This window comes from Rhinolophus sinicus, chromosome 5 (assembly GCF_057876585.1).
Source record: "Rhinolophus sinicus isolate RSI-liver-muscle chromosome 5, RSI-T2T, whole genome shotgun sequence".
NCBI classification, from domain to species: Eukaryota; Metazoa; Chordata; class Mammalia; order Chiroptera; family Rhinolophidae; genus Rhinolophus; species Rhinolophus sinicus.
The window spans coordinates 82,390,268-82,414,563 of NC_142505.1; the positions used below are offsets into that span (position 1 = coordinate 82,390,268).

Below are 24,296 nucleotides of genomic sequence, written 5' to 3' on the forward strand. Positions count from 1 at the left end.
CAGCCTGGGACGCGACGGGAGGGGTCACGTGGGAATATCTGCGGACAGGAGACCGCCCGGGCTCCACCTCCACTACAGCGCCTCCACCCTTTCCAAGACTGCTCCGGAAGTGCCTCCGCCTGTAGTAATGCTGGCCTTCGGACTTGGCGTGACGGAGGCGAGGCTGCGCCTGCGCAACAAGTTCGGCGGGGAAGATGGCGGATGACAAGGTGAGTGACCGTGGGGGTGAACTGCAGTTGGGGTGGTGTTCACACCTTTTTAGTCCTGAGGAGACACGACACTGGAGAGGCTCATGGGTGGGGATGCCCTTTGTTTCCCCTGGGGGCGAAATATTGCGCCTGTCAACTGGATGCTACCGCTGGGTACGTGCCAATAGTAAGTACCTCCACAGTGAGGAATAGAGTGGTGGAGCGCTAGGCAGGCGAAGCCGGGGATTCCCCCAGGTTTGCCCTTCCGGGGACCAACACGATCCCTAGTTCCTCCCACACAGCCAAACCCTTTCACTCTGACACACTCCTCACTCTGCTCTATTCCGTAGCCCCCGAAATTTCCCCTCCCGGAGACACGTTTCCAATCCACAGACACACCCTCCTTCAAACACTTCCTTGCGCACACACTGAATTTCATACTTAGGCGATGAAAATCACTCAGTTCACTTACCCACACTCCTAGACAGCTATTCCCCATACCCTCGGCTCCCCGCGCATGCATACAGTCGTACATTCAGTTTGGGGTGGCCTTGGAGGAGAAGGGCAAGAAGCCGAGGCAGAAACCAGATTTATTCCCCGACAAATTATCCAGGGAACTGCCTCAGGCCATTACTCACCATTGGTCTGGAAGTTCAGCACCACTCACACATTTACTAAGTACTTGCCAGTCCCTGTATTAAGCCTTGGGGTTCGGTAGACAAGACAGACTGGTCACTTCCGGGTAGCTTATAGTCAAGTGCTTTCCTGATAGATCTTATTGAAGGTCTCCTAGCTGTTTCTCCTGCTTTCCCTGCATACTGCTTACTATATAAAATTCCCGTAAAGGTTGTTGTAAGTTACTGATGCACATCCCATCTGTCACGCCCTCCATGACCCCCACGTGAATTCTGTCCTTTTCAATGCCTTTCTTCCTTTACCACTGTCATCTCAGGAAGAGATTTCTCAGGCTCACCCCATCCCCAACCCCCAGCCTCTGATAGACTTAAGCAGGGGATGGGGTGGGGTCAGTCTGTTGAAGCTAGCCTCTCCCTTGCGGTAGGATTCTCTGCCCAAGCTTAAGGACCTGGCGTTTCTCAAGAACCAGCTGGAGCGTCTGCAACAACGTGTAGAAGACGAAGTCAACAGTGGTATGGGCCAGGTAAAGTTGCGCCTGCCCCCCACCCCACTTAGGCTTCATAGCCCAGTATGCTTCTGAATGGGTGGTAGAGATTTATTTCGCAAATGGTTATTGAGTGTCTGTTCTCTGACCTCAAGGAAAGTTTCCCTGACAAAAGGGCACTTGAACTGGGATCTTAGAAGTTAACTTAGGTGAAGAAGGGGGGAGGGAACAGCCAGGCAGATGGAACAACATATGCAAAGCCCTTGTGGTAGAAAGTAGCATGATGAAGAAGGGGGTGGAAGGAGTTCCGTTTCATTGCGGTAGTGGGAGAGCATGCTAGGTAATAAAGCTGGAGAAGCAGGCACAGGGGTCAGTTTCCCCGGGGACATCTCTGTGGCCTTGTGGAGGTTTCTGTGTTTGGAGCTCTCTAACCGCAGGATTCTGAGATTGTGTGATTAGGACTCCTAGGTTCCTTTTCTGCCTCCAAAACCTTGCGAAAATCTTTGGAGAGACTACCGCAACTCTCCACAATAAGCAGGAGCAGGTGATGGGATGCTCTAAGCCCAGCTTGAGTAGCTCCTGGTTAGAGAAGGGGAGAGCCTGCTGAGTTTGCTCCTGAATCTTCCTCTACAGGATGGCTCGTTCATGTCCTCCCCATTCCTCAAGGGCTTCCTGGCTGGTTATGTGGTGGCCAAACTGAGGGCATCAGCAGTATTGGGCTTTGCTGTGGGCACCTGCACTGGCATCTACGCAGCTCAGGCATATGCTGTGCCCAATGTGGAGAAGACATTGAGGGACTATCTACGGTCACTGCGCAAGGGACCAGACTAGCCCTGCCATGGGGGAGGCAGGATGAGCGGCTGGAGCCTGGAGGTGGAGGCCTTTCAACTACAGACACCATATCTGGCTTCCCCAGCTGTCACCCATTTGTTGTCTCCAATTTTCCTGCCACCTTCATCTTTGCTTCCCTTCCTGGAGAGGGTGGACAGTGGCTCATCAGCCAGCACCCTGGACTCTTCCCTCCCTCACCCCATGGGACTGGCCCCAAGACTGTGGCTCCTCAGGCCACCAGCCCCTTTCCAGCCCTGACTGTGGAGTTTACAGCTGACTGTGATCCTCCGTGTTCTTTCTGATGACGTGCCACGGCTCCTCCCTCCCGGGAGCCGGCTCCATAACTTGAGTTTCCTCAAAAGTGGCACAATCCTTGCCGCCCCTTGCTAGCTACACAGGCCGCCCTGGGTGTGGCGTGGGCATGAGTGTAGAGGACGGGGGTGCTCCAGGCCTGGGCCGTCCCAGGCAGGCCCGCTGGACCCTGATGCTCCTCCTGTCCACAGCCATGTATGGTGCCCATGCTCCGTTGTTGGCACTGTGCCATGTAGATGGTCAAGTGCCCTTCCGACCCTCCTCGGCTGTGCTGCTGACTGAGCTGACCAAGCTGCTGTTGTGCACCTTCTCCCTCCTGGTGGGCTGGCAAGCATGGCCCCAGGGGACCCCATCCTGGCGACAGGCTGCCCCCTTCGCATTGTCAGCCCTGCTCTATGGCGCTAACAACAACTTGGTGATCTATATTCAACGGTACATGGACCCCAGCACCTACCAGGTGCTGAGCAATCTCAAGATCGGAAGCACGGCCCTATTCTACTGCCTCTGCCTCCGGCACCGCCTCTCTGCACGCCAGGGCTTTGCACTGCTGCTGCTGATGGCAGCGGGGGCCTGCTATACAGCTGGTGGCCTCCAGGACCCTGGGAACACCCTTCCTGGGCCCACTCAAGCAGCTGCAGCTGGCCCCATGCCCATGCATATCACTCCACTAGGACTGCTGCTCCTCGTCTTATACTGCCTCATCTCGGGCTTGTCATCCGTGTACACAGAGCTGCTCCTGAAGCGACAGCGGCTGCCCCTGGCACTTCAGAACCTCTTCCTCTACACTTTTGGTGTGCTCCTGAACTTAGGTCTGCATGCAAGTGGCGGCCCCGGGCCAGGCCTCCTGGAAGGTTTCTCAGGATGGGCAGCGCTCGTGGTGCTGAGCCAGGCACTGAATGGACTGCTCATGTCAGCTGTCATGAAGCACGGCAGCAGCATCACGCGCCTCTTTGTGGTGTCCTGCTCACTCGTGGTCAACGCCGTGCTCTCAGCAGCCCTGCTGCGGCTACAGCTCACAGCTGCCTTCTTCCTGGCCACGCTGCTCATTGGCCTGGCTGTGCGCCTGTACTATGGCAGCCGCTAGCCCCTGACCACCTCCACCCTGACTCCTGACCCTGTAGATTGGGTACCACCATCGGAGCCATCGCCCAGCCCCACCCCACCCCGCTTCAACAACCCTGTAACAAGTGCCTTGTGAGAAAAGCTGGGGAAGTGAGAGCAGCCAGGTTAGTCTCTGGAGGTGAGTGGATAAAGGCGTACTCCTGGGAGATGTGTAGAATGAGTTTGGTTAAGGAAACTCTTAACCACGCCCCCAAGTTCTTCCAGACTAAGTAATGGGGAGAGCATCAGTCCCTAAGCCTGAGAAATGACCCCATCCCTATGGAAGAGGTTCCCTGCCTCACTCTGCATGAATGCAGTTGCTTAAAATGGGGTGTGGGCAACAGTTGGTTTTCCTTGCATACAGTGGTCACCCCAGCAGACCCACTGCCTGCAAGCCTGGTGTTGTCTGCCTCAGCCCAGCCATGGTGCATGACTCCCCCATAAAGGATACTCCCCACCCCCTACAGAAAAGTCCAATTGCCACAGCTTGCACACCCATCACCCCAACCATTCTCTGCCAAGCTTCCCTAGCTCCATCAGCTCCTGGAGACAGTGCCCGCTGCTCTCTCCACAGTGCTGCTCTCCACACCCAGCCTTCGTTCTGGAAATCCCAGAGGGGCTGGGGCTTGACTCATCTCAGGGAATGTTGCCCCTGGGCCCTGGCTTAAGCCTACACTCCTGACCTCTCTGCTCACCCAAAGGCCCTCTTGAATTCCACTGCCCCCTCTACAGCTCCTAGGAGGTACCATCCTTCCCACTCTGGGTCCTGCCCCACCTAGCAGTGACCCAGCTCCCAACAGCCACGAAAGCTCTACACAGAGTGACCTGGGACCAGGCACAGAGAAACTTGCATAACTCAATCGGTGTCTCTAACTGCATAAGCAATAAGGTCTTAATAAAGCATTCTGGGGTGTAGGTGGTTCCTACAATCAGCTATGATTGTCCTGTGTCTTCTGTGTTGCATAGCTCCTTTCAAACAATTTTGTTTCCCCTGGTGCCCTGAGTATCTTAATCCTGGGACAACATAAACTAGGAGGAAAGGCTGTTTTTCCCCCACTGTTGTCGACAGCTGCATTCCCTTTGACAGCTCCATGGAGCCAAGGCTGTTCTCTGTCACAGCTTTTGAAATTTTCCTGAAGCACAATATTTGGGTGCTAGGGAATTTAGAGGGAGTCTTGGGAATAGAAGGTGCTAGGCCTAGCGGGACAAACTAGACTCTAGGCTAGAGAACTTGTGAGGACTCAAAGTGGTTGATCTCATTTCCTCTGGATCCTTCACTGATATTTCTGCCTATTATTTGCTCTCAAGGCCAGAGGAATGTCAGGCCCTGCTCCTGTGGTAGAATACCAGGGAAGCTTGTTAAAAAAAAAGTCCCAGACCTATTGAAGCAGAATCTTAGCAAGTGAAGTTTGGGAATCTTTTTTCTCTTTTTTCTTTTTTAAAAGAAGCTCCCTAGGTGATTCTGATGCATACGGCAGCTTGTGAATCACTACTGTCTACTTCGCAGAGCTCTAGCCAACCAGACTTGAATTCTGACTCTGTCACTTACTAGCTGACTGTCCTTGTGTAGATAACCTCTCCCAGCTTTAGATGCCTGATCTCTGAAATGGTCAGTGGTGCCTACCACTATACTGGGTAGTGGAAAAGGCGAAATGAAATAGTGGCTGTTCAGCCACTAGAAGCAGGGACTGGCACAATGAGACCTGGTTAATGACGGTATTCATTATCCGTAATGAGCATTAGCTCAGTTATTGCGTCCGAACTTCCTTCCTCTCCTTTCTAAGACCCTTAAGAATGAGGAGAGAGGAAACTGCCCCTGAAGGAGTCCTGATCACCAGATTTCTCCCCAGGGCAGTGATCCAGCATAACTGCCCCCTGCCGAGTCTGTGCCTGCTGAAGCTGTTGGTTCCGGGCTTGGAGCTCCTGGTTCTGTGCAGCCAGGTTGATGCCGTCTTGTAGGACGCCAGCCAGCAGGCTGCGGTGGTGCTGCTCCGTGGTCATGGTTTGTTCTTCCCACAGCCGCCGCCAGGCTCGGAATACCTGGGCCCAGATTCAGAGGTGTCTGTCAGCCGGCCAGCCTTGTAACCAGCTCAAGGCCTGCCTTCTGTCCCCACTGACCTGTAGCACGTGGCATGTCCGAGCTCGTGTGGCGTGCACGTGCAGGTCATAGAGGGCTAGCAGGTCCTGCTCTGCAGTGTCCCGCTCTGCCTGAAGAGCCTCCAGCTGCAGTCTCAGCACTGTCTGCTCCCGGTGCCATCTCTGTCTCTCCTGGGCGGCCTTAAGTGAGAACACAGTCAGCCCTTCATATCCATGGGTTCCTCATTTGTAGAGTCAACCAACCAGGAATTGAAAATACTTTTTTTCAAATGTTATGTTGTGCTGACCTGTACTATGTAGTTTGGCCAACGGGTGTCTGAACTGAACATGTACACATTTTTTTTCTTATTCCCTAAACAATACAGTATAACAACTATATACATAGCATTTACATTGTGTTAGGTATTAGGGAGATGATTTAAAATATATAAAGGATGTGCGCAGGTCATATACAAATACTACAGCATGTTATATAAGGGACATGAGCATCTGTGGATTTTGGTACCGCAGGCGGCCTAGAACCAATCCCCCACGGATACTGAGCGAGAGACACTTACACTCAGTGCCACCTATGTGCCCACTGTCCTACATACTTCATGCGTATGATCTCATTTTATCCAGTGATAACCCTATGGCTTAAGTTGCCATTTTACAGATTTGGAAACTGAATCAGAGAAGTGGCTTAACATGCCCGAATTCACATGGCTAGTGAGGGACTGAGCTCAGACAACATGCTTTTCCACAGTTCACCATCATCCTCTGCAAAGTCCACATCCAGAGCTCGGCACTCACATCTCTTCAGCCTTGCCTCTGACCATGCACCTGCCAGGCTCCAACCAAATGGACAGGTTGCAATACCCAGAACCCATTTTGCCATTGCTGCTCTCTGGACTTTTGCTCAGACACTATTGTCTTCTCTCAGAGCGTGTTTCTCCACCCCACGCACCCCCAAAATCCATGCGCATGGTTTTGTTTCTTAACTTGTTCAAACAAGTTCTAGTTACTGAGTGCCTCTCTGTGATGAGCACAAACTGCCTGTGGGGGCTCCGTCTACCGAACCCTCCTGGCTGATTTGTCTGTCCTTTAAGTCTCAGTTTGGATGCCGTCTTCTCTGATCTACCCCAGCCGGGCCCCTCGCTCCCCCATCACAGCACTGAACACAGAATCGCTTCATCTACCCCCCACAAAGCTATGAGGACCAGGAAAGAGGGTGTGACCCCGTCTGTTGTGATTAACACTGGGTCCCCACCCCCAGCACAGTGCCTGGCCCAGTAAGGAGCTGGCCCCTACACGACCCTCCTTACCTCTTCTCCAGCCACCAGGCCTTTGACCTGGTCACCTGCTGCCTCCTCCTCCTCCTGTTCCAAATGCTTCAGTTCCTCTTGGATCCAGATTTGCTGCTGTTCTCGCAGCCTCTGCCTTCGGGCCTGGGCCAGGAAGAACTGCAGGGCCACATCTGGCGCCTGCTGGGCCTGGGTGACGTCAGTCTAGCTTCAGCCAGAAGCCCGTGTATGCACACGGCATGGGGACACAGGGCCCAACATTTCCAACAATCCCATTCCCAAGGCCTGTTACATCCAAGACCTAACTGGCCTGGAAGAGCCTGTAGTCTAGACAGTGACTCAGAGGCCATGGGGAGAGAGGATACGTGTTGGCTCTGCCAATAGACACCATGGAGGCCCTACGGATCACGTACCTCTAATCCAACCCAGTAGGAAAACAATCCCTTCCCATGCCCCTCCCTTAGGGATCCAGTAGCCCTTCAGGTCCCTTATTTGCCAGAAGCTCTGTGTTTCTCCCTGATGTTGGGGCAGGGTAAGCTGGAGATATACTAACTGAGTTATGCAACTCTACAACTCTTCACACCCCCCCCCCCCGCCCCCAACAACTTCCAGTTGTTCTGGGTTACATGAGGGTACCTGTTCCTCAGAGTCCCTGAGAGAATGCTTTTGGGGCCCAGGTCCTAGAGATGTTCTTCCTGCCACTGGAGGAAAATGCAATTAAACACATCAAAGGTGGAGAAGACCTCCAGCTCCATCCCCAAACCCCAGACCCACCTTGGGGCTCCCGCTGGAGACCTGGACTGTGGCTGGCCGCTGAATTTGTCACCTGCTGAGAAGATAAGGAGGAGTGAGAATTCCACACCCTTCCTGCACAGCATGGGTTAAGCTCAGGTCTTTGAAATCAGACAGATCAGGGTCCCAGCCCCTCCTTTTCTTAGCTCTATGACCTCAGGCAGGTGACTAGTCTTTTGGGTCTCCATTTCCTCATCCATAAAAGAGCTGATAAAAGTTGTAGAGAGTATGGAATGGGATCAGGCACTGCTCAATAAACGGGAGCTTGCGTGCCAAATTCCCAATGCCCAGGGCTGTAAAAACAAGTTGTAAATCATTATGAAAAAGGAAGAACCAGAAGCTGGATGGGGTAGCCGTCCAGCCACCCTGTGGCAAATGATGGAAGATAGCGCCCCCTTTTGCACAAGAGTGGCCATGCATCCTAAGGGGATGAAAGAGCACCACGTTCAATCTAAGGACTTTGGTATTTGCATCTCTAAGGCCTTTGATTATCCCAGTGACCCTGGGATACTCACTCCCCTTCTCTGAGCCTTCAGTGTGCTCACCTGAAAAGTGGGAGCAATGTTGTCCTCCTTGCTTAAAATACTTCCGTGGCTCTGCTTGACTTTCAAACATCTCAATAGATTTACAAAGCCCTATATGACCTGGCCCCTACTTCCCTCTCCAGTCTTTCTCTCCTGACTCTTCCTCAAACTCTACTCTCCAACAAATTGAGCTGCTTACAGTCCCGCAAAGAGACTTACTTGTTATTGTCTCTGCCTGGAATGTTCTTCACTCATTGCTGGCCATCTCCTCCAAGAATCAACTTCCTCCCTTAAGTTTCACTTCCTTCCCTCTCTTGCCAAGACTAACTTAGATGCCCCATAGAATCCTGTGTTGATAAACCTTTCAGAACACTGGTACGATGTTGTAATTGTTTCTCTCCAGCAGATTTTAAATTCCTTGAGGACAGGGCTTTCCTAGGGCCTACGTGGCACTGTGCCTGGCACATAGTTAGTGGTCAATAAAAGTTCGGGAAACAATAAATTAAGGAGTGAAGGAAGGGCCCCCTCATAGTGGTCTGTAAACACGAAAGGAAGGCAGACATCAGTGGGGCTCCCAAGAGGTTGGATGAGAAGACATACCTGTGGTTCTAGGAGCCCCACAGCCTCAGCTTTGACCCCTTTGAGCATCCAGCTTCCTAGGCGCTGGCTCCAGGCTTTTACCACCTATGGAGAGGGGGTTGAAAGTGGGTTTCAGCTACTGCTGGCCCAGGCAACTCCAGACCTCACTTTGCTCACCTGCAGCTCCCGCAGTGCCCTGCCCAGCTGGTTGAGCCTGCCATCCGACAGGGTGTCCCCCAGGAGGCCTAAACGCAGGCTCTTCAGGCCAGCCCTGCGGGCTCGGGCCTCTTCTGCTGCATCCCACAGGGTGGGCCTGACCTGTTTCACCTGCATCCTCCTTCCCGCGGCCCCCAAGAGAGCAGCCTGGAGCAAGCTCAGGGAGCTGCCTAGCAAAAGAAGACTGTGTGAATGACTCCTTCCCATGGACGCCAAAGCATACTGCCTATAATACTTCTTATTAGTAGCACTATTCATGAAAACAGCTAACACCTACCAGACTTCTACATGTGCTTGCCAGCACTACGCTAAGGCTTTTCATGGATTGCCTCTGTTTATCCACACAACACTCCAATGAGTCAATAACTTTAAAATTTTTATCCTGCCCCCACCACCACCACCACACAAATTTTCCAGATGAGGCTATTGAAGCTCAGAGAGGTCAAGTAACTTTCTGGTGAGTGGCAAAGCGGAAGCTCAAGCCTAGGTCTGTCTGGCACTAAAGTCTGTGCTCTTAATCATGACACCAACCTGGCCTATAAAACATGGGTCTGTCCCTCACTGCTTTCTCCCTGAGAACGGGAACTGCCTCAACTTATCTTCCATGTCGCACACGTCCTCATACAGGAGGAGGTCTGGGAATATGTTGGCCAAGTGAATGTGTGTTTGTTGATTTTGGAGCTGGTCAGAGGGCCAGAGTTGTTTTTTAACTTTTATTATGGATATTTTCAATCATATGCAAAGCATAGGAAATCCATCTACTTATAGCCCAGCTTCAACAGTTATCAACTCGTGGCCATTCTTGTTTGATCTATACCCTTCACTTGACCTCCCCCAAAATTACTGACATCATATCACTTTATAGAGGACTGATTTTTAATATTGTGTGAATATAGACAAGTACCTTTCCATTGCTGATTTTCCCTTTCCTCATCTGTAAATTACATCTGCCTCATGGGGTTGTGGTATGAATTAAAGGTATTAGTCAATGTAAAAATGCTTGGTAAACTGTTGAAGGCCTCTGAAGGGTGAGAGGGTTACTCCAGACCTCTGCAGGCTAGCCACCCTGGGACCTGGCTGACTCCTGGCCCTCCTATATGGTCAGGCTCTCTCTGGACTGGGGTTGGGGCTTTGGCTGGTTGGGTAAGAGGGTGGGGCAGGCCTAAGGTCAGATCCCAGAGTTTCCCAAAGAACCCCACACCCTCCGCAGGCCACCTTGAGATCCCAGGCGAAGAAGAAGACCACTGTAGTTGTTTCCTTCCAGGAGCCATGAGACAATCCAGGGTAGAGAGCCCTCCACCTCCTCACCAGCAACCTTACCGGCCAATATCTGCAGCAGGGGGCAGTCTCTGCCAGAGGGAGGGAGGAAGAAAGATGTCCATTGATGGGTGGAGAAATAAACTGGACTGATGGAAAGGCTGACCATTTCCAGTAACTTCCGTGCATCACCAGACAGATTTGCAACCTTGTGTACATCTTTATTTTATTATTTTTTAATTACAAATAAAAAATATCAATTGTCTATCTGATTATGGACTTTTATCCAGAATATATAAAGAGCTCTTACACATCAACAAGAAAAAGACAACCCAATTTAAAAGTAACAAAGCAAGGCAACATCAACAAAAATAGCAGAATAGGGAACTGTGGGGGTCTGTCCTCCCCAGAAACATTGGGCAAAAATGACCAGAATCAACTGTACTAGAACTCTGGGAGATAGTCAAAGGTTTATGGCAACCAAGTGAATGCTTAACCAGGAAAAAGGCACTTTCTTAAATATGGTAAGAGAGCTTTGTGATGTTTTAACTTACCCGAGCTCCAACCTCCCCCAGCCCACAGAGGTGCTGGGGAGGAGGTTGGGGCTCAGGTATGTTAAAACACTTTGCGGGGATTGGGGTGGCGGTGGTACCTGGTTCTGTAGGAAACAGAGCAGAACTTTGTTCCCAAGGAATTGTGTTCCTCTGTTGTGACTGGTTGGAATTTCCCCCAAAGGACCAGCAAAAGGGTCTTCCCTTTGTTTTACTTATCTTGGAACTCTTTCAGGGCAGAGCAGCTATACCAGAGGACATAAAACATTGAAACCATTGTTTTCAAAACATAACCCCACGAAAACATTGAAAGTTGAAAGAACAAGCAAAAATAACATTTGGGGCAAACAATCGATATGTGGAAAGACTCCAAGGAAAAGTTGAGGAGTGAGATTTAGGAGGAATAAGGACTTTAAAAAGTTCCCACATGTACTAGGAAACCTAGAAAGCTGTGCACATGCCCAGGGCAGGATGCACACTCAGGAAAGACCTAAGAAGACCATAAGCTTTCACCTCCGGCTGATTTTTAGGCTCAGCAAAAGCACGATGTGGGGCTAAGGCAGGGCTATAGTGGCCTGATTAAGCATAGAAGCAGTGACCCAACACAGAGCCAATTTATAGAAACCGGGGGAATTTTTTTTCCTTCTCCTTTCTACCCTCCTCCCCCTCTTCCTCCTTCTTACTTTTCTGTCATCCTTCCTTTCTTTCTTCCTTTTTTTTTTTTTTTAATTTAAGTGTTTTTGGTCCCAAGCGTTTAAGGAATTCTATGTCAAGTCACTGGCTAAGTAACCACTGAGATAATAGAATGGAGACTGCAGTGACCACAAAGAATAAAACCTTTGCAAAAATGGTTTGAAAAAGTCACTCAGCAAATAGATGGCTCTGGCCCACAACAAGCAACAAAGCAAACCGTGGCGAGGAGGGAGAAGCTTGTTTTCAGAGGCACCACATCACCGTATCCGAAATGTCTGAACACTAAGGAAAAGTTTGGAGACTTAAGAGAACAACACAATAAAGAATACAGTGTTAATAAAAAACACTCAAATTGGCCAGTGTCCCACAACAACAAAGTATGAGGTGTGCAAATTAACAAGAATGTATGATTTCCTCACAGGAAAAAAAAATGAAATTAATAGAAACTTCATTTTTCTATTAAAGACATTTTTCAATGTCTGTCCCTAAGGAAGCACAGACATTGGATTCACTAGACAAAGACTGTAATTCAACCATCTTAAATATGTTCATGAAACTCAAGGAAATCAAGAAAATGATGTCCTAATGCATAGAAAATATCAATAGAAGGATAGAAATTATGAAAAGGAACCAAGTAGCAAAGTACAATAACTGAAAATTTAAATCCACTAGAGGGCAGATTTGAGCAGGCACAAGAAAGAATCTCAAGAAACTTGAAGACAGGTCAAATAAAATTAATTATCCGGTCTGAGGAGCAGAAAGAAAAAAGAATGAAGGAAAATGAGCCTAAGAGACCTGTGGGATGCCACCAAGTGTACAAACATAAGCACAACGTGAGGAGAAACGAGAGAGAAAGGGGCAGAAAATATTTGAAGAAATAATGCTCAAAAATATCCCAAATTTTATGAAAGACATGATGAATCTACACATCCAAGAAGCTCAAAAATTTCCAAGATAAATAAACTCCAAGAGAGCCACACCAAGACATTTTATAATCAAACTGTTAAAAGTCAAAATCAGAGAGAATCTTGAAAACAGCATGAGAGAAGCAACCTGTTATGTACAAGGATCCTCAATAAGATTAAAAACAAATTTCTCATCAATAACTATGAGGGTCCGAAGGCAGTGAGATGACGTATTTCAAGTGCTGAAAGAAAAATATCTGTCAACGAAGAATTCTATCTCTTTCTGGCAAAACTATCCCTCAAAAATGTAGGAGATATTAAGATTTTTCCTAAATAAGCAAAAACTGAGGGAGTTCACTGCTAGTTGACCTGCCTTACAAGAATTGCTAAAGAGAGTCCTTCAGTCTGTCCGAGGTGAAGAGAGGAGGAGACCCTAATGCTGCCCTGGGGCTCCACATCCGTGTTTCAGTCACCCCTACCCTACCCCACCCCACCTCCAAAGCAGTCAGAAGTCTCTGTCAGACTTACAGGGCTCCCGGGAGCTGCAGGATCCGCAAGGCCCCTCGCCACACGCTCTGGGTCCCAGCCCCCTCAGAAGGGTGTGGCCCTGGGCGGCACATGGTGACAGTAAGCAGAGAGCAGGCCCTGTGGAGGAGAAAGTAGTACCAAGCCAAATGCCTACGGGGTGAGAGGATGACAGGCGCCCTCTTGTCCTCACCTGCTTTCCACCCCTGTGGCCTGCAAGTACAGCTCCGAGGCAGCTTTTGAGTCGGACACCTCTACTTCGCTGGCATCTTCCACCACTCTGGAAGAAGGGGAGGCTGAGCTCAGCTCTTAAGCACCAGAGTTCTGTCAGCCCCCAAGAACCTCTGCCTGGGGAGCCCAGGGGGGGTCCCGAGAGCCTGTAAGAATCATCCCCAAGGCTCCAAGATCAGTATATCCCCTAAAAGCCTCTCATCTTCACGATCTTAGTTTTTTGTTTGTTTTTTAACAGGACTTTATTGGGGAACAGTGTGCACTTCCAGGACTTTTTTCCAAGTCAAGTTGTTGTCCTTTCAATCTTAGTTGTGGAGGGTGCCATTCAGCTTCAAGTTGTTGTCCTTTCAGTCTTAGCTGTGGATGGCGCAGCTCAGCTCCAGGTCCAGTTGCCATTGCTAGTTGCAGGGGGCGCAGCCCACCATCCCTTGCGGGAGTCGAGGAATTGAACCGGCAACCTTGTGGTTGAGAGCTCACTGGCCCATGTGGGAATCGAACCGGCAGCCTTCAAAGTTAGGAGCACAGAGCTCCAGCCGCCTGAGCCACTGGGCCAGCCCCATGATCTTAGTTTTTGTGCCCTCATCTGCCCAGTGAAGGAAACAGCATCCTTGGGATAGCTCCCATTTTACAGATGGACAAACTGAACTTCTGCTGGGTGAGATGCTCAGATCACCCAGGATGATAATGACTGAGCTGAAGAGGTATAAGTGGATGGGTGAGAGGAGTGACAGGGATGAGGATATGGAATGAAGGGAAGAGGGTGAGACGGAGTCCTGGAAGCACACCCAGGCCCTGTAAGCATGACCCCAAGCTCAGAGCTTCCCATCCCTGAGGTGGCAGTGGGGAGAAACCTCCAAGGGCCTGGTTTGGGGGTATCAGCCCTGCCTTAAGACAAGCATCCTTAGACCCCTTTGGGCCCCAGACACTCACAAGCCCAGAGGGGCCACATCCAGCACCGACAGGTTCTTTGGCCCCGGAGAGAGCAGGTCCCGAGTCCGCCCGCTGGGGCTGAGCTAGGATCAAACAAGCACAGTGCCTGTTACAAACAGAGCCTTTCCCCAGCTCATATGATCTTCCCGCTGGAGTCTGTAGGCCAAGCAAGGCACCAGAATTCAGCCATTTCAGGCAAGAAAAAGTAGACCCCAGAGAGGCAAGCCCACATAGGTGAGCAGCAGAGTGGAGCGAGACCCAAGTTTTTTGGTTGCCAACAAGCCTCAGACTCTCTGCAGCATCACCAGGGACTTGGCTCCAGGTCTCCCCTCCCCACACGTCTCACCTGCACCAGGCTAAGAGTACTAAGCACAGGATCAGAGCACCCGAGGGACAGAGCTTCCTCAAACAGCATCTGCAGCAGCTAAAGTGGAAAAGGGGGTTCAGTGGGGATTGAGAAATCAATTGAGAAAGAAATGTCCTTCAACATTTCCTGAGGTGAAGTTTGTGCTGCTTCCTGTGCTTGGTGTGGGGAAACGGTGTCCAGGACAGAAATAGGCCCAGCCCTCATGGTTCACAGCAAGCTGGACAAGTGAGCAGACATTTTCAGTGGGACCTACTTTTTGCTAGGGCAGGGGCCCATGGCAAAGTTCTGAGGCAGCTCCTTTGCCTCGGGGGCATTTTTGATAAAGTCCAAAAAACAAAACTTTCCAGTTTATCATTATTAGTATTACCAAGAACTGTGAAAATTAGACCTCCCTGGACGTTTGATCTTTGTACACCACCACTCCCAGCCTCCCACCTTCCCTGACCTGTCGATCACTGCATAAATTGACCCTGGCCAAACATCCTGCATAGACCACAGGGCACCTAGTCCAGCTAGAGTAGGGAGAGGAAGGTTCTTAAAGGTCCCTTGGAGGAGGCAACACCTGAGCCTCATGACACCCATACCACATGGCTCCTCTGGGACTCACCTGAGGCACGAGCCGGGGTGCCTCTGTTTCCCGACCCCGAAGCAGGAGGCCCACACTGTACCCTCGGCCCACAGAGCCTAGTTGGGACTGGACTTGTGCTAGCAGCTCCTGCTCTGCCTCCTGCAGGAAAACACAGACACAGCCCCCTGTCTGAGGTGCCCTGACCCAGCCTGGCCTGAGCAAAGGGCTGGGGAAGCACTCAGCATCCAGGCTCCAGGGCACTGAGGGCTCCCATCCTCCTCCCATTGCCCTATCAGACCCCCCTACCTGAGCAGCTTCAGAATGCAGAACTCTGTCAAAGGTGACACATTGTTCCTGTGGGCAGGGCTGGGGTTAGTAGCGTCACTCCCATCTTCCCCTGCCTTACCCACACCTCATCCCATATCCACCTGTGTCTCCAGAGTCCCCAGCTGAAGCAGGCGGATGCTGTTGGGCCCCTCCAGAAGGAATGTGGGGTGACAGGTCTCCTCAGGGCCTGAGAAAGGTGGGCTTCATATCAACTCTCATGAGCGAAACAGAGCTCCCAGGACTCCTGAGTCCTGCCCGCAACCTTTGTCTCAGCTTCCTAACCTAAGATGGCCTAGCCCTCTCCCTCTCCCAAGAGGCTCTCCCAGGCTGCACTACCTCTGAGAATGAATGTGTGCAGCTTCTTACCTGATCCTGTCGCTGGCTCTACTTCCACCACCACGGTCAGCATGGCCTGTGGATTGTCACTGAGGGCCGAGGGGGCTGATCTGCCCTGGCCTAAACCAGCCGCTGCGCTCACTGCCTCTCTACCTTCCATGGCTTCCATGCCTCTCAGATTCCCCTCAATAATTCATTTCCCTGATCTGAGGCTCTCTGGGTGGGGCCTCTAAATAATAACTTGTCAAAGAGGTGGCAGTCCCCTCTTTTCTAAGTCAGTCAGAACACTGCAGGGGATTCTTCTTTTTTTCCTCTTATGAAAAATGTTCAACATATCTGTGTAGACAATAATAGAATGAACCTCCAAGCCCCCTGCTTTTATCCACATAGGGCCAGTCTGTTCCCCCTCTCCACTCCCAATGGATTCTTTTGAAGCAAATCCCAGATATTTTATTATTTCATCCATAGCTATTTTGGTCTGTATTTATAAAAGATAATCACCCCTTTAAAAAATAATAGCTTTATTGCGATATAATTCCTATACCATACATACCAATGATTTTTAGTATGTTTGCAGATCATATAGCTGGCATTAGTTACCAACTCTAATTCTTTTATCTCATATGTCAGTAATGATCCACTGTGATATATATATATATATATATATATATATATATATATATATATATATATATGATGGTTGCAAACAATGATGAAAATACCACCCCTTAAGTCTGCGTGTTTGTAGCCTCTGAATTAGGAGACATGGCTGCTGTTACCTAGTGTTCAATCCTTGCTCCATCATAGTGGAGATAGTATGAGAGCTATATGGCCCTGGGGAAGTTACTTAACCTTCTATTTGTTTGTTTCCACGTCTGGAAAATGGAAATGATAGTGATGATAATGGTATCTTTTTTATAAGGTTGATGTAAAGTAGTGTTTCTCAAAGTGTGTTCCTTGGGCCAGTAGCATCAAGCATCTCCTGGAAACTGGAATGAGAAGCAAATATTCAGGCTTCACCCCACACCTACTGAATCAGAAACTCTGGTGTCTATGTTTTAGAAGACTTCCAGGTGACGCTGATGGGGCCATGACATTAAGAACCACTGTTGATGAGATTAAGTGAATTTATGATAAGCATTAGAACGGGGCCTGACATACAGTAAGCAGCTCGAGTATTAATGAACATTTTTTTTAATTGGGAAATATTGGGGAACAGTGTGTTTTTCCAGGACCCATCAGCTCCATATCAAGTCGTTGTTTTCAGTCTAGTTGTGGAGGGCGCAGCTCACGGGTCCATGTGGGAATCGAACTGGCAAGCTTAGCGTTATGAGCACTGCGCTCTAACCACGGAGCCAACCAGCCACCCCCAATGAACATTTTTAAAATGCGTCAATAAGATATTGCCAAGCTATTGAAAGTTTAACTTAGGCAAAAAGAAGCATGTTCATGCTGTTCCTCTAATAAATAAGTCCTGCTTAATTCCTGCTTAAAGGCATTAATGTGGACTGCCAAAACCCTCACAATCTGGTCCCTGCCTTCCTTTCTGCTATTTATATTCTCCCTGAACACCATGTCTTCAACTTTCCCAGTCCTCAGTATGGAAATTGCTTTCTCACACCTCCAAGATTTGGCCCATTCTGTTCCCTCTGCATGGAAACATCAATCATCCTTTTCTTTAAAGACCCCCCCACACACACATTCTATACTTGCAGTATCTTGAATTCCTATTCATCCTTTGAAACCCCAGTTCCAGTGCCACCTCCTCTGTGATGACCCCACCCCTGTGCAGTCAGAGCCAGGCATTCACTAGGACTCTAATCCTCTCTACACGTCCCACTTACAGTACTTATCATTACAGTCTGTCACCATTTACAGTTTCATTCCCTCCCTCTGAATATTTTTTTTAATTGAGGTGAAATTCACAGTACATACAATTAACCATTTTAAAGTGTGTAGTTCGGTGGGATTTAGTGTATTCACAATGTTGTACAATCATCACTTCTTTCTAGTTTCAAAACTGTTTCATTACCCTCCCCAAATGCGCCGCACCCATTAAGGAATCACTTCCCATTCCCCTCCACTCTCTCTTACCCAGGTAATCAGCCTTCTGTCTCTATGGATTTGCCTATTCTGGATATATTATATGAAAGAAATTGTACAATATGTGACCTTTAGCATCTAGCTTCTTTCACTTAGCATTAGTTTCCGAGATTCATCCAAGTTGTGGCATGAATCAATACATGCCCCTTTTTGGCTGAATAATATTGCATTGTATTTATGTACCACAATTTATTTATCCCTCGTCTGCATCTGGATATCCAGGTGTCCCAGCGCCATTTGTTCAAAAGATCAGTCTTCCCATATTGAATGTTCTTGGCCTCGTCAAAATCAGCAGTTCATAGAAACACGGGTTTATCCTGGACTCCGTTTCTCTTCCACTGCTTTCTCTGTTTGTTCCTATGCCAGCACAACACTGTGTTGGCTACTGTTGCCTCAGTAAGTTTTGAAATCAGGAAGTGTGAGTATTCCGACTTTCTTGTTCTTCTTTTATAAGATTGTTTTGTCTATTCAGCATCTGTTGAAATCCACATGAACTTTAGAATCATCTTGTCAATTTATACAAAAAGGCAGCTTAGATTCTTATAAAAATTGCATTGAATCTGTAGATCAGTTGAGGAGAATTGACATCTTAACAATATTAAGATCTATGAACAGGGAATGTTATTTCATTTACGTACTTAGATCTTCTTTAATTTGTTTCAACAATATTTTGTAGCTTTAAAGTGTAAGTTTGCACTTCCCTTGTTGTATTTTTTTTTAGATTTTATTGGGGAAGGGGAACAGGGCTTTATTGGGGAACAGTGTGTACTTCCAGAACTTTTTCCAAGTCAAGTTGTTGTCCTTTCAATCTTAATTGTGGAGGGCGCAGCTCAGCTCCAGGTCCAGTTGCTGTTGTTAGTTGCAGGGGGCACAGCCCACCATCCCTTGGGGGAGTCGAACCAGCAGCCTTTGGAATTAGGAGCACGGAGCTCCAACCTCCTGAGCCACCGGGCCAGCCCTTCCCTTTTATTTATTCCTCAGTATTTTATTCTTTTTGATACTACTAAGTGGAATTGTTTTCTTTAATTTCATTTTCAGGATGTTCATTGCAAGTGTATACATATAAACCAACTTTGCATTCCTGAGATAAATCCCACTTGGTCATGTTGTATAATTCTTCTTATGTACACTGCTGGATCAATTTCTAGTATTTTGTTGAGTGTTCGTACATCCATTTCATAAAAGATATTGGGCTGTAATTTTCTTTTCTTGTGATGTCTTTGCTAAGCACTCTTGGTTAAACGTAACCACAACATCGTACTTATCATACACAATACCACACTAAAAAAGAAAACTAGGAAATTTGTTAAATCCTCAAATATCCAAGTCATTGTTCAAATTACTTCCACTGCAGGTAATTCTAAGTGGCTCAGAAAGAGCCTCCCATGATCTGGAGAATGAGGGGGCTCTGAGCATTAGAAGAAGTGGTGGTGGAGGGTGATTGTGTTGGAGAAAAGAAGACTCCATGGGAGAGAACACAAATTCTTGACTCAGAGTATAAGGATTTTGGAGGAAAATGACTGATGTCTGTTTGGTTCCAGAGACAAAATAGGAACAAAAGAGGAAGCTATAGGGAACCGATTTGGGCTCAAAAAAGGAAGCCCTGTGACTGGCAATATAAATTTGTCATACCACAACGGATATCTGACCTCATTGTACGTGGACGTGGATCCCTTATATCTCTTAGTCATTTCCCATTCCTTGACTTCCTTCCTTGTTTAGGGTTCATTTTTCAGCCCTGCCTTTATTTTATTTATTTATTTTTTAAGATTTTATTGGGGAAGGGGAACAGGACTTTCTTTTTTATTGGGGAACAGTGTGTACTTCCAGACCTTTTTTCCAAGTCAAGTTGTTGTCCTTTCAATCTTAGTTGTGTGCAGCTCAGCTCCAGGTCCAGTTGCCATTTCTAGTTGCAGGGGGCACAGCCCACCATCCCTTGCGGGAGTCGAACCGGCAACGCTGTGGTTGAGAGGATGCGCTCTAACCAACTGAGCCATCCGGGAGCTCAGCGGCAGCTCAGGTCAAGGTCCCGTGTTCAATCTTAGTTGCAGGGGGCGCTGCCCACCATCCCTTGCGGGACTCAAGGAATTGAACTGGCAACCTTGTGGTTGAGAGCCCACTGGCCCATGTGGGAATCGAACCGGCAGCCTTCGGAGTTAGGAGCATGGAGCTCTAACCGCCTGAGCCACCGGGCCAACCCCTACCCTGCCTTTATTAATACGACTTGTTCAGTCCTTGAGCCTCACTTGGGCTGCCCTGTGCACCCACCCCCAATATTACTGAATGAATGAATCCTGCTCCTAGGGTGATGTGCACTATCGGGTCAAAAAATACTGCATGCCTGGGGTGACCGGTTAGCTCAGTTGGTTAGAGTGTGGTGCTAATAACACTAAGGTTACAGGCTCGATCCCCACATGGGCCACTGTGAGCTGCACTCTCCTCAAAAAAAGAAAAAAGTACTGCATGCCTTGCAACTAAAACCGTGACACATATGCTGTGGTCTCCAACCTCAGTTAGCAAATCTTTTTATTTCACCTTAGTGAAGAAAATCAGTGTTTTCCCACTTAACTCATGGCAGCAATGAAGCCCTCAGCCCACTCCTCTCATTCATTCAATTATTTAGTAAAAATTTATGGAGCACCTGCCATGTACCAAGCACTGTTTTAGGGACTGGAGATTCAGAATTGAACAAGATTAACACAATTGTTGTTCTCATGGAGCTTTCAACACAGTACTAAAACTAAAGCAGATATAAATAAAAATTATTTCCAATTGATATCTATGTGAAGAAAATAATATAGGATGTTGTAATCAGAATGATGAGGCAAGAGGGACTCCTTCGGATTAGATGACATTTGAGTTGAATCTTGAACAATAAGGTGACTGCCACATGAAGATCTGTATTTAGAGCTTCAATTTCATAGAAGTTCCACAGATTCCTGCTACGACAAGTACCCACCAACATCTTTGCCCAGATATTCTGCCTTCCAGCCTGAATTATAAATTGATTGTTTCTATGCTTGCACTAAAGCCAGCCTCTCCACTGGTGAGTTAGGTATCGGTCCACTTTACCTCCTCAAGGACAGTTCTCCACACAGTTCCCTTCTTTATCCTGAATCATCAAGTTTTCCTTCTCTGCTGGATTATTCCCATTTGCACACAACCATGCTATTTTTTTCATTTTAAACCCAATGAACATGACATTATATTAAATAGTGACAGACTGAAAACTTTCCCTCCAAGATCAGAGGAAAGAGATGGCTCCTAAGCTTGGTAAGAGGAAGAGCTAAAGCCCTTACTATGCTTCATATTTACAGCCCTTCTCAAACTCTCTGTGGCATGGGATCAAGTTTGTTTTTTAGAGTTCCTGTTGTCATGCAGCAGCCTAGCCGACTGTCTCCTCATGCCTTTCCCTAAGGAAAGAAGAGTCTGTGAGACTGTGCCTTCTTGGGACCTTGCTTCATCTTTATGCTTATGCTTTATGTCTCTCTGTTTGGCCGCCAAAAGATGGTTTGTCAGCCAAGGACGGGTAAGATTTCTCACAGGAGAGACAATCTAAGACAGGCGGAACTGTGTGGGGACCCCCATGAGCTACCATGAAAAATATGGAAAGGGGAATTGTCTCTTTCCCCTGTTCATAGAGAGCCACTGCTGACACTGGCTTTCCCTCTCACCTGATTGTGAGAGAAGTCAGGAGAGCGATAACATCAGCTCTCCCTGTTTAGCTCAACAATAAGGTTTCAACATGAGAGACTTGTCCCCAGGAGGGTGCATACCTTAATTAAGTCATCATGGCACTTTCTGCTTCGGCTGTTTGCAGGCAAGGGTGATTGGTTTAAATTGTTTTTCTTGTATGGTGTATGAGACTCACACACCGTGGAAAAAACAATGTTACTTCCGTGTATGATCAATAAAAGCCACCGAACGGCCCAATTCGGGGCTCCAGTCCTTCAAAGACTGTGAGACCCTTGGCCCTCTGTGATTTAACTGCATTAAGTCTCTGTTTCTTTCTTTCTTAAACTTAACCTAATGCCGCCCCTTCTCGTTCCCAGTGCCCATGTTGCACTGGACGCGACAAGTTCCAATCCATTGCAGATGACATTTTTGTAAAATACAATAGAAATGTTGCTGCAATGTGGAATTTTATAAAGTTTTAAAATACTTATTCTTGACTTTTGTACTTATCTCCTCATAGTACAGTAATAAACACTTTGCAGGCTTGCCCTTGCTTTGGACCATATTTTAAGTAGCGTTGCTTCACAAGGCTCTGCAGGATCTGGCCCTGCCACTCTCTAATCTTATCTCTTACTGTTCTCCCCACCACCCCCGTCAGCCACACAGGCCTCCTTATCATTTCCTTTAACATCCCAAAGACCTCAGGATCTTGGTACTTGCCCTTGTCTCTGCTTGAAATGCTATCCCCCATATATCCCCAAGCTCTTATTCCCGAATCACTCGGGCATCTGTTCAAAACTCCCCCGTCAGAGAGGTCTTCCCTAACAATCCTATATAACATATCAATTTTCAACACTCTGTCTCCTTTCTCTTCACAGTCTATTACATGTTTATTGTCTTCCCTTCACCCCACCAGCAAACTAGAATCTGAGCTCCATACAAACAAGATCTTCTGTTTTATTCCTGCTATAGTCACAGGCTTTAACATAGTGCCTGACACATAATAGGCACTTGAATGAATGAATGTCTCCAGGTTGCATCACCGTGATCTCCCGCCCCATCTAATCAGTTGTAATGCACAGATCTGGCCATATACTTGCAGGTTTCTGAGCCTTTTGACATGCTGCCTGTTTTTGCTTGGGATGTCCTTCCTGAGGAAGTGATGTTCACCTCTCAAGACCCAGATTGAATGTCTGCTCTTCTGTACCGCCTTCCAGAGGAACACCCTTCCCTTGTCGAGTTGATCTCTCCTACTCATTGAATCACAACTATATCTCTTTTTTTTAATTGGGGAATATTGGGGAACAGTGTATTTTTCCAGGACCCATCAGCTCCAAGTCAAGTTGTTGTCCTTCAATCTAGTTGTGGAGGGTGCAGAGCTCAGCTCTAAGTCCAGTTGCCGTTTTCATTCTAGTTGTGGGGGACGGGGGTGGTGGATGGTAGGGGTGGAGGGTGGGGCACCATCCCATGCGGGAATTGAACCAGTAACCTTGTTGTTAAGAGCTTGCGCTCTAACCAACTGAGACATTCGGCCACCCTGACCACAACTATCTTTTATGTTTATGTCTCCCTTACTGGATTGAGAATTCCCTGAGGGCATGGATGTTTTTTAATCTTTGTACACCAGACTCCTAGCACAGGGCCTGAGGTAGAGCAGGAGCTCTGTATCTGTCTGGTGACGAGCACTCGGAACTATTCAAATGTAAGAAGCTGCTTAAAGTGGTTAATTCTTTGATGTCCTGATAGGCTGAAGTTTCCTTTAGGGTACTCCAGTGGGTTTTCCTGACTGGGGTTGGCAGTTTATTTAGCTGTCCCCATGATTCTTGAGCCTGTGGTCTGGTGACCTATGTTAGTTTGCATTCTCCATTTCTATCTGTGTGGTTCTGGACAGGACCACAGAGAGGTCCTGTCCAGAAGGAGGCAGGCTGGAGGGCTGTGCTTACCTGCCCCCTCCCATTCCTCTCCCAGGTCCCCTGTGAGACAGGTATCTAGCTCTCTGATGGGTGTGGCTGCCTCTTGGACATAATGAAGAAGGGACTCTTAGAAGGAACGACACCTGTTGGCTGATGTTCTGGGTCTCTGCGGTAATGTGAATCAGAGGGCATATCCTATTAATTGCCCTGTGATGGGTCTGAGAAGCTGTGAAGGTCTAAGACGTTATCCTACTTGCAAATCAAAGAGCCAGCCTGAAACAGTTACACATATACTACCATAATCGCAAGATCTCTGGTTCAGAGACAGACTGTTCATTGACAGCATCTTGCAATACTTCCCCATGCCCAAATTCCCCACCAGATGACACAGTGAAGGCCAATGTGTGCAGAGGGGCTTTACACCACAACAGGAAATGAATCCTGAGATTATGAAATTCAGAGTTTACGTAGGACAAGTGACAATCTCCTCTCTGGGGGTTGGGGGAGAGAAAGAGAGAGTGAAAGAGTGAATAAGCAAATGGCTCTGGATTTTATTACATTTGAAATGGACTGGCAGGTTTGTGGCAAGTGCACTGGAGGAAACATTCTGTAGCTTCCTGTGGTAAATGGTAAATGGTAAATTCAAACCTTTTCACACAGGTACCAGTAATCTGCTCAGAAAGCCCTGATTGCATAGAAACCCTTTGTTTCTCCCACACAGCCCTAGACAGGAAACGTTTCCCTGCCCCTTCTGAAGTTCTTTACCTAGGCAGGTATGGTTTCTGAGGAGTTGGGATGAAGGAAGTTTAAGTATAATGATTCCCCATCCAGCACTGTGCCCAGCACATAGCAGACACCCAGTAAACATGACA

The 24,296-nt window shown here is 48.1% G+C and overlaps 3 protein-coding genes across 6 annotated transcripts; 2 read left to right on the forward strand and 1 right to left on the reverse strand.

Moving 5' to 3' along the window:
- Positions 1 to 52: 52 nt before the first annotated feature.
- On the forward strand, positions 53 to 4,486 carry LOC141567274 (SLC35A4 upstream open reading frame protein). The gene is made up of 3 exons (XM_074313654.2): positions 53 to 209; positions 1,249 to 1,347; positions 1,942 to 4,486. The coding sequence occupies exons 1-3, from the start codon at positions 195 to 197 to the stop codon at positions 2,137 to 2,139; spliced, it is 312 nt and encodes a 103-aa protein (XP_074169755.1). The 5' UTR covers positions 53 to 194; the 3' UTR covers positions 2,140 to 4,486.
- SLC35A4 (solute carrier family 35 member A4) lies at positions 2,561 to 4,486 on the forward strand. The gene has a single exon (XM_019740251.3). It carries the CDS (start codon positions 2,561 to 2,563, stop codon positions 3,533 to 3,535), a length of 975 nt encoding a protein of 324 aa, XP_019595810.1. The 3' UTR covers positions 3,536 to 4,486.
- Positions 4,487 to 5,254: 768 nt separating this feature from the next.
- LOC109451772 (uncharacterized) lies at positions 5,255 to 15,580 on the reverse strand. 4 transcript variants are annotated; one of them, XM_019740246.3, is made up of 15 exons: positions 15,499 to 15,580; positions 15,377 to 15,424; positions 15,110 to 15,229; positions 14,482 to 14,559; positions 14,136 to 14,218; positions 13,168 to 13,254; positions 12,978 to 13,094; positions 10,259 to 10,392; positions 9,005 to 9,213; positions 8,849 to 8,932; positions 7,707 to 7,761; positions 7,569 to 7,633; positions 6,954 to 7,121; positions 5,671 to 5,829; positions 5,255 to 5,592 (listed from the first exon to the last, which is right to left on the reverse strand). In XM_019740246.3, the coding sequence occupies exons 4-15, from the start codon at positions 14,548 to 14,550 to the stop codon at positions 5,341 to 5,343; spliced, it is 1,482 nt and encodes a 493-aa protein (XP_019595805.3). In that variant the 5' UTR covers positions 14,551 to 14,559; positions 15,110 to 15,229; positions 15,377 to 15,424; positions 15,499 to 15,580; the 3' UTR covers positions 5,255 to 5,340. The 4 variants fall into 4 exon arrangements, with proteins under 4 accessions (XP_019595805.3, XP_088654781.1, XP_088654779.1 ...); XM_088798655.1 differs by lacking the exons at positions 15,377 to 15,424; positions 15,499 to 15,580 and having other exon boundaries at positions 7,728 to 7,758; positions 15,110 to 15,368; XM_088798653.1 differs by lacking the exons at positions 15,377 to 15,424; positions 15,499 to 15,580 and having other exon boundaries at positions 7,707 to 7,758; positions 15,110 to 15,368.
- Between the last annotated feature and the right edge of the window lie 8,716 nt (positions 15,581 to 24,296).

What these genes read in the sequence shown, in the direction of transcription:
- LOC141567274 (XM_074313654.2), top strand. An exon ending in TCAACAGTGGTATGGGCCAG is followed by an intron (nt 1,348 to 1,941) that starts GTAAAGTTGCGC and finishes CTTCCTCTACAG; the next exon opens with GATGGCTCGTTCATGTCCTC.
- SLC35A4 (XM_019740251.3), top strand. Translation starts at nt 2,561, where the DNA reads ATGAGTGTAGAGGACGGGGGTGCTCCAGGCCTGGGCCGTCCCAGGCAG.
- LOC109451772 (XM_088798653.1), bottom strand. Translation starts at nt 15,355, where the DNA reads ATGGGAGGAGGATGGGAGCCCTCAGTGCCCTGGAGCCTGGATGCTGAG. An exon ending in GTACTCTTAGCCTGGTGCAG is followed by an intron (nt 14,219 to 14,481) that starts GTGAGACGTGTG and finishes GTTTGATCCTAG; the next exon opens with CTCAGCCCCAGCGGGCGGAC. An exon ending in GCCTGGTGGCTGGAGAAGAG is followed by an intron (nt 5,830 to 6,953) that starts GTAAGGAGGGTC and finishes TTCTCACTTAAG; the next exon opens with GCCGCCCAGGAGAGACAGAG.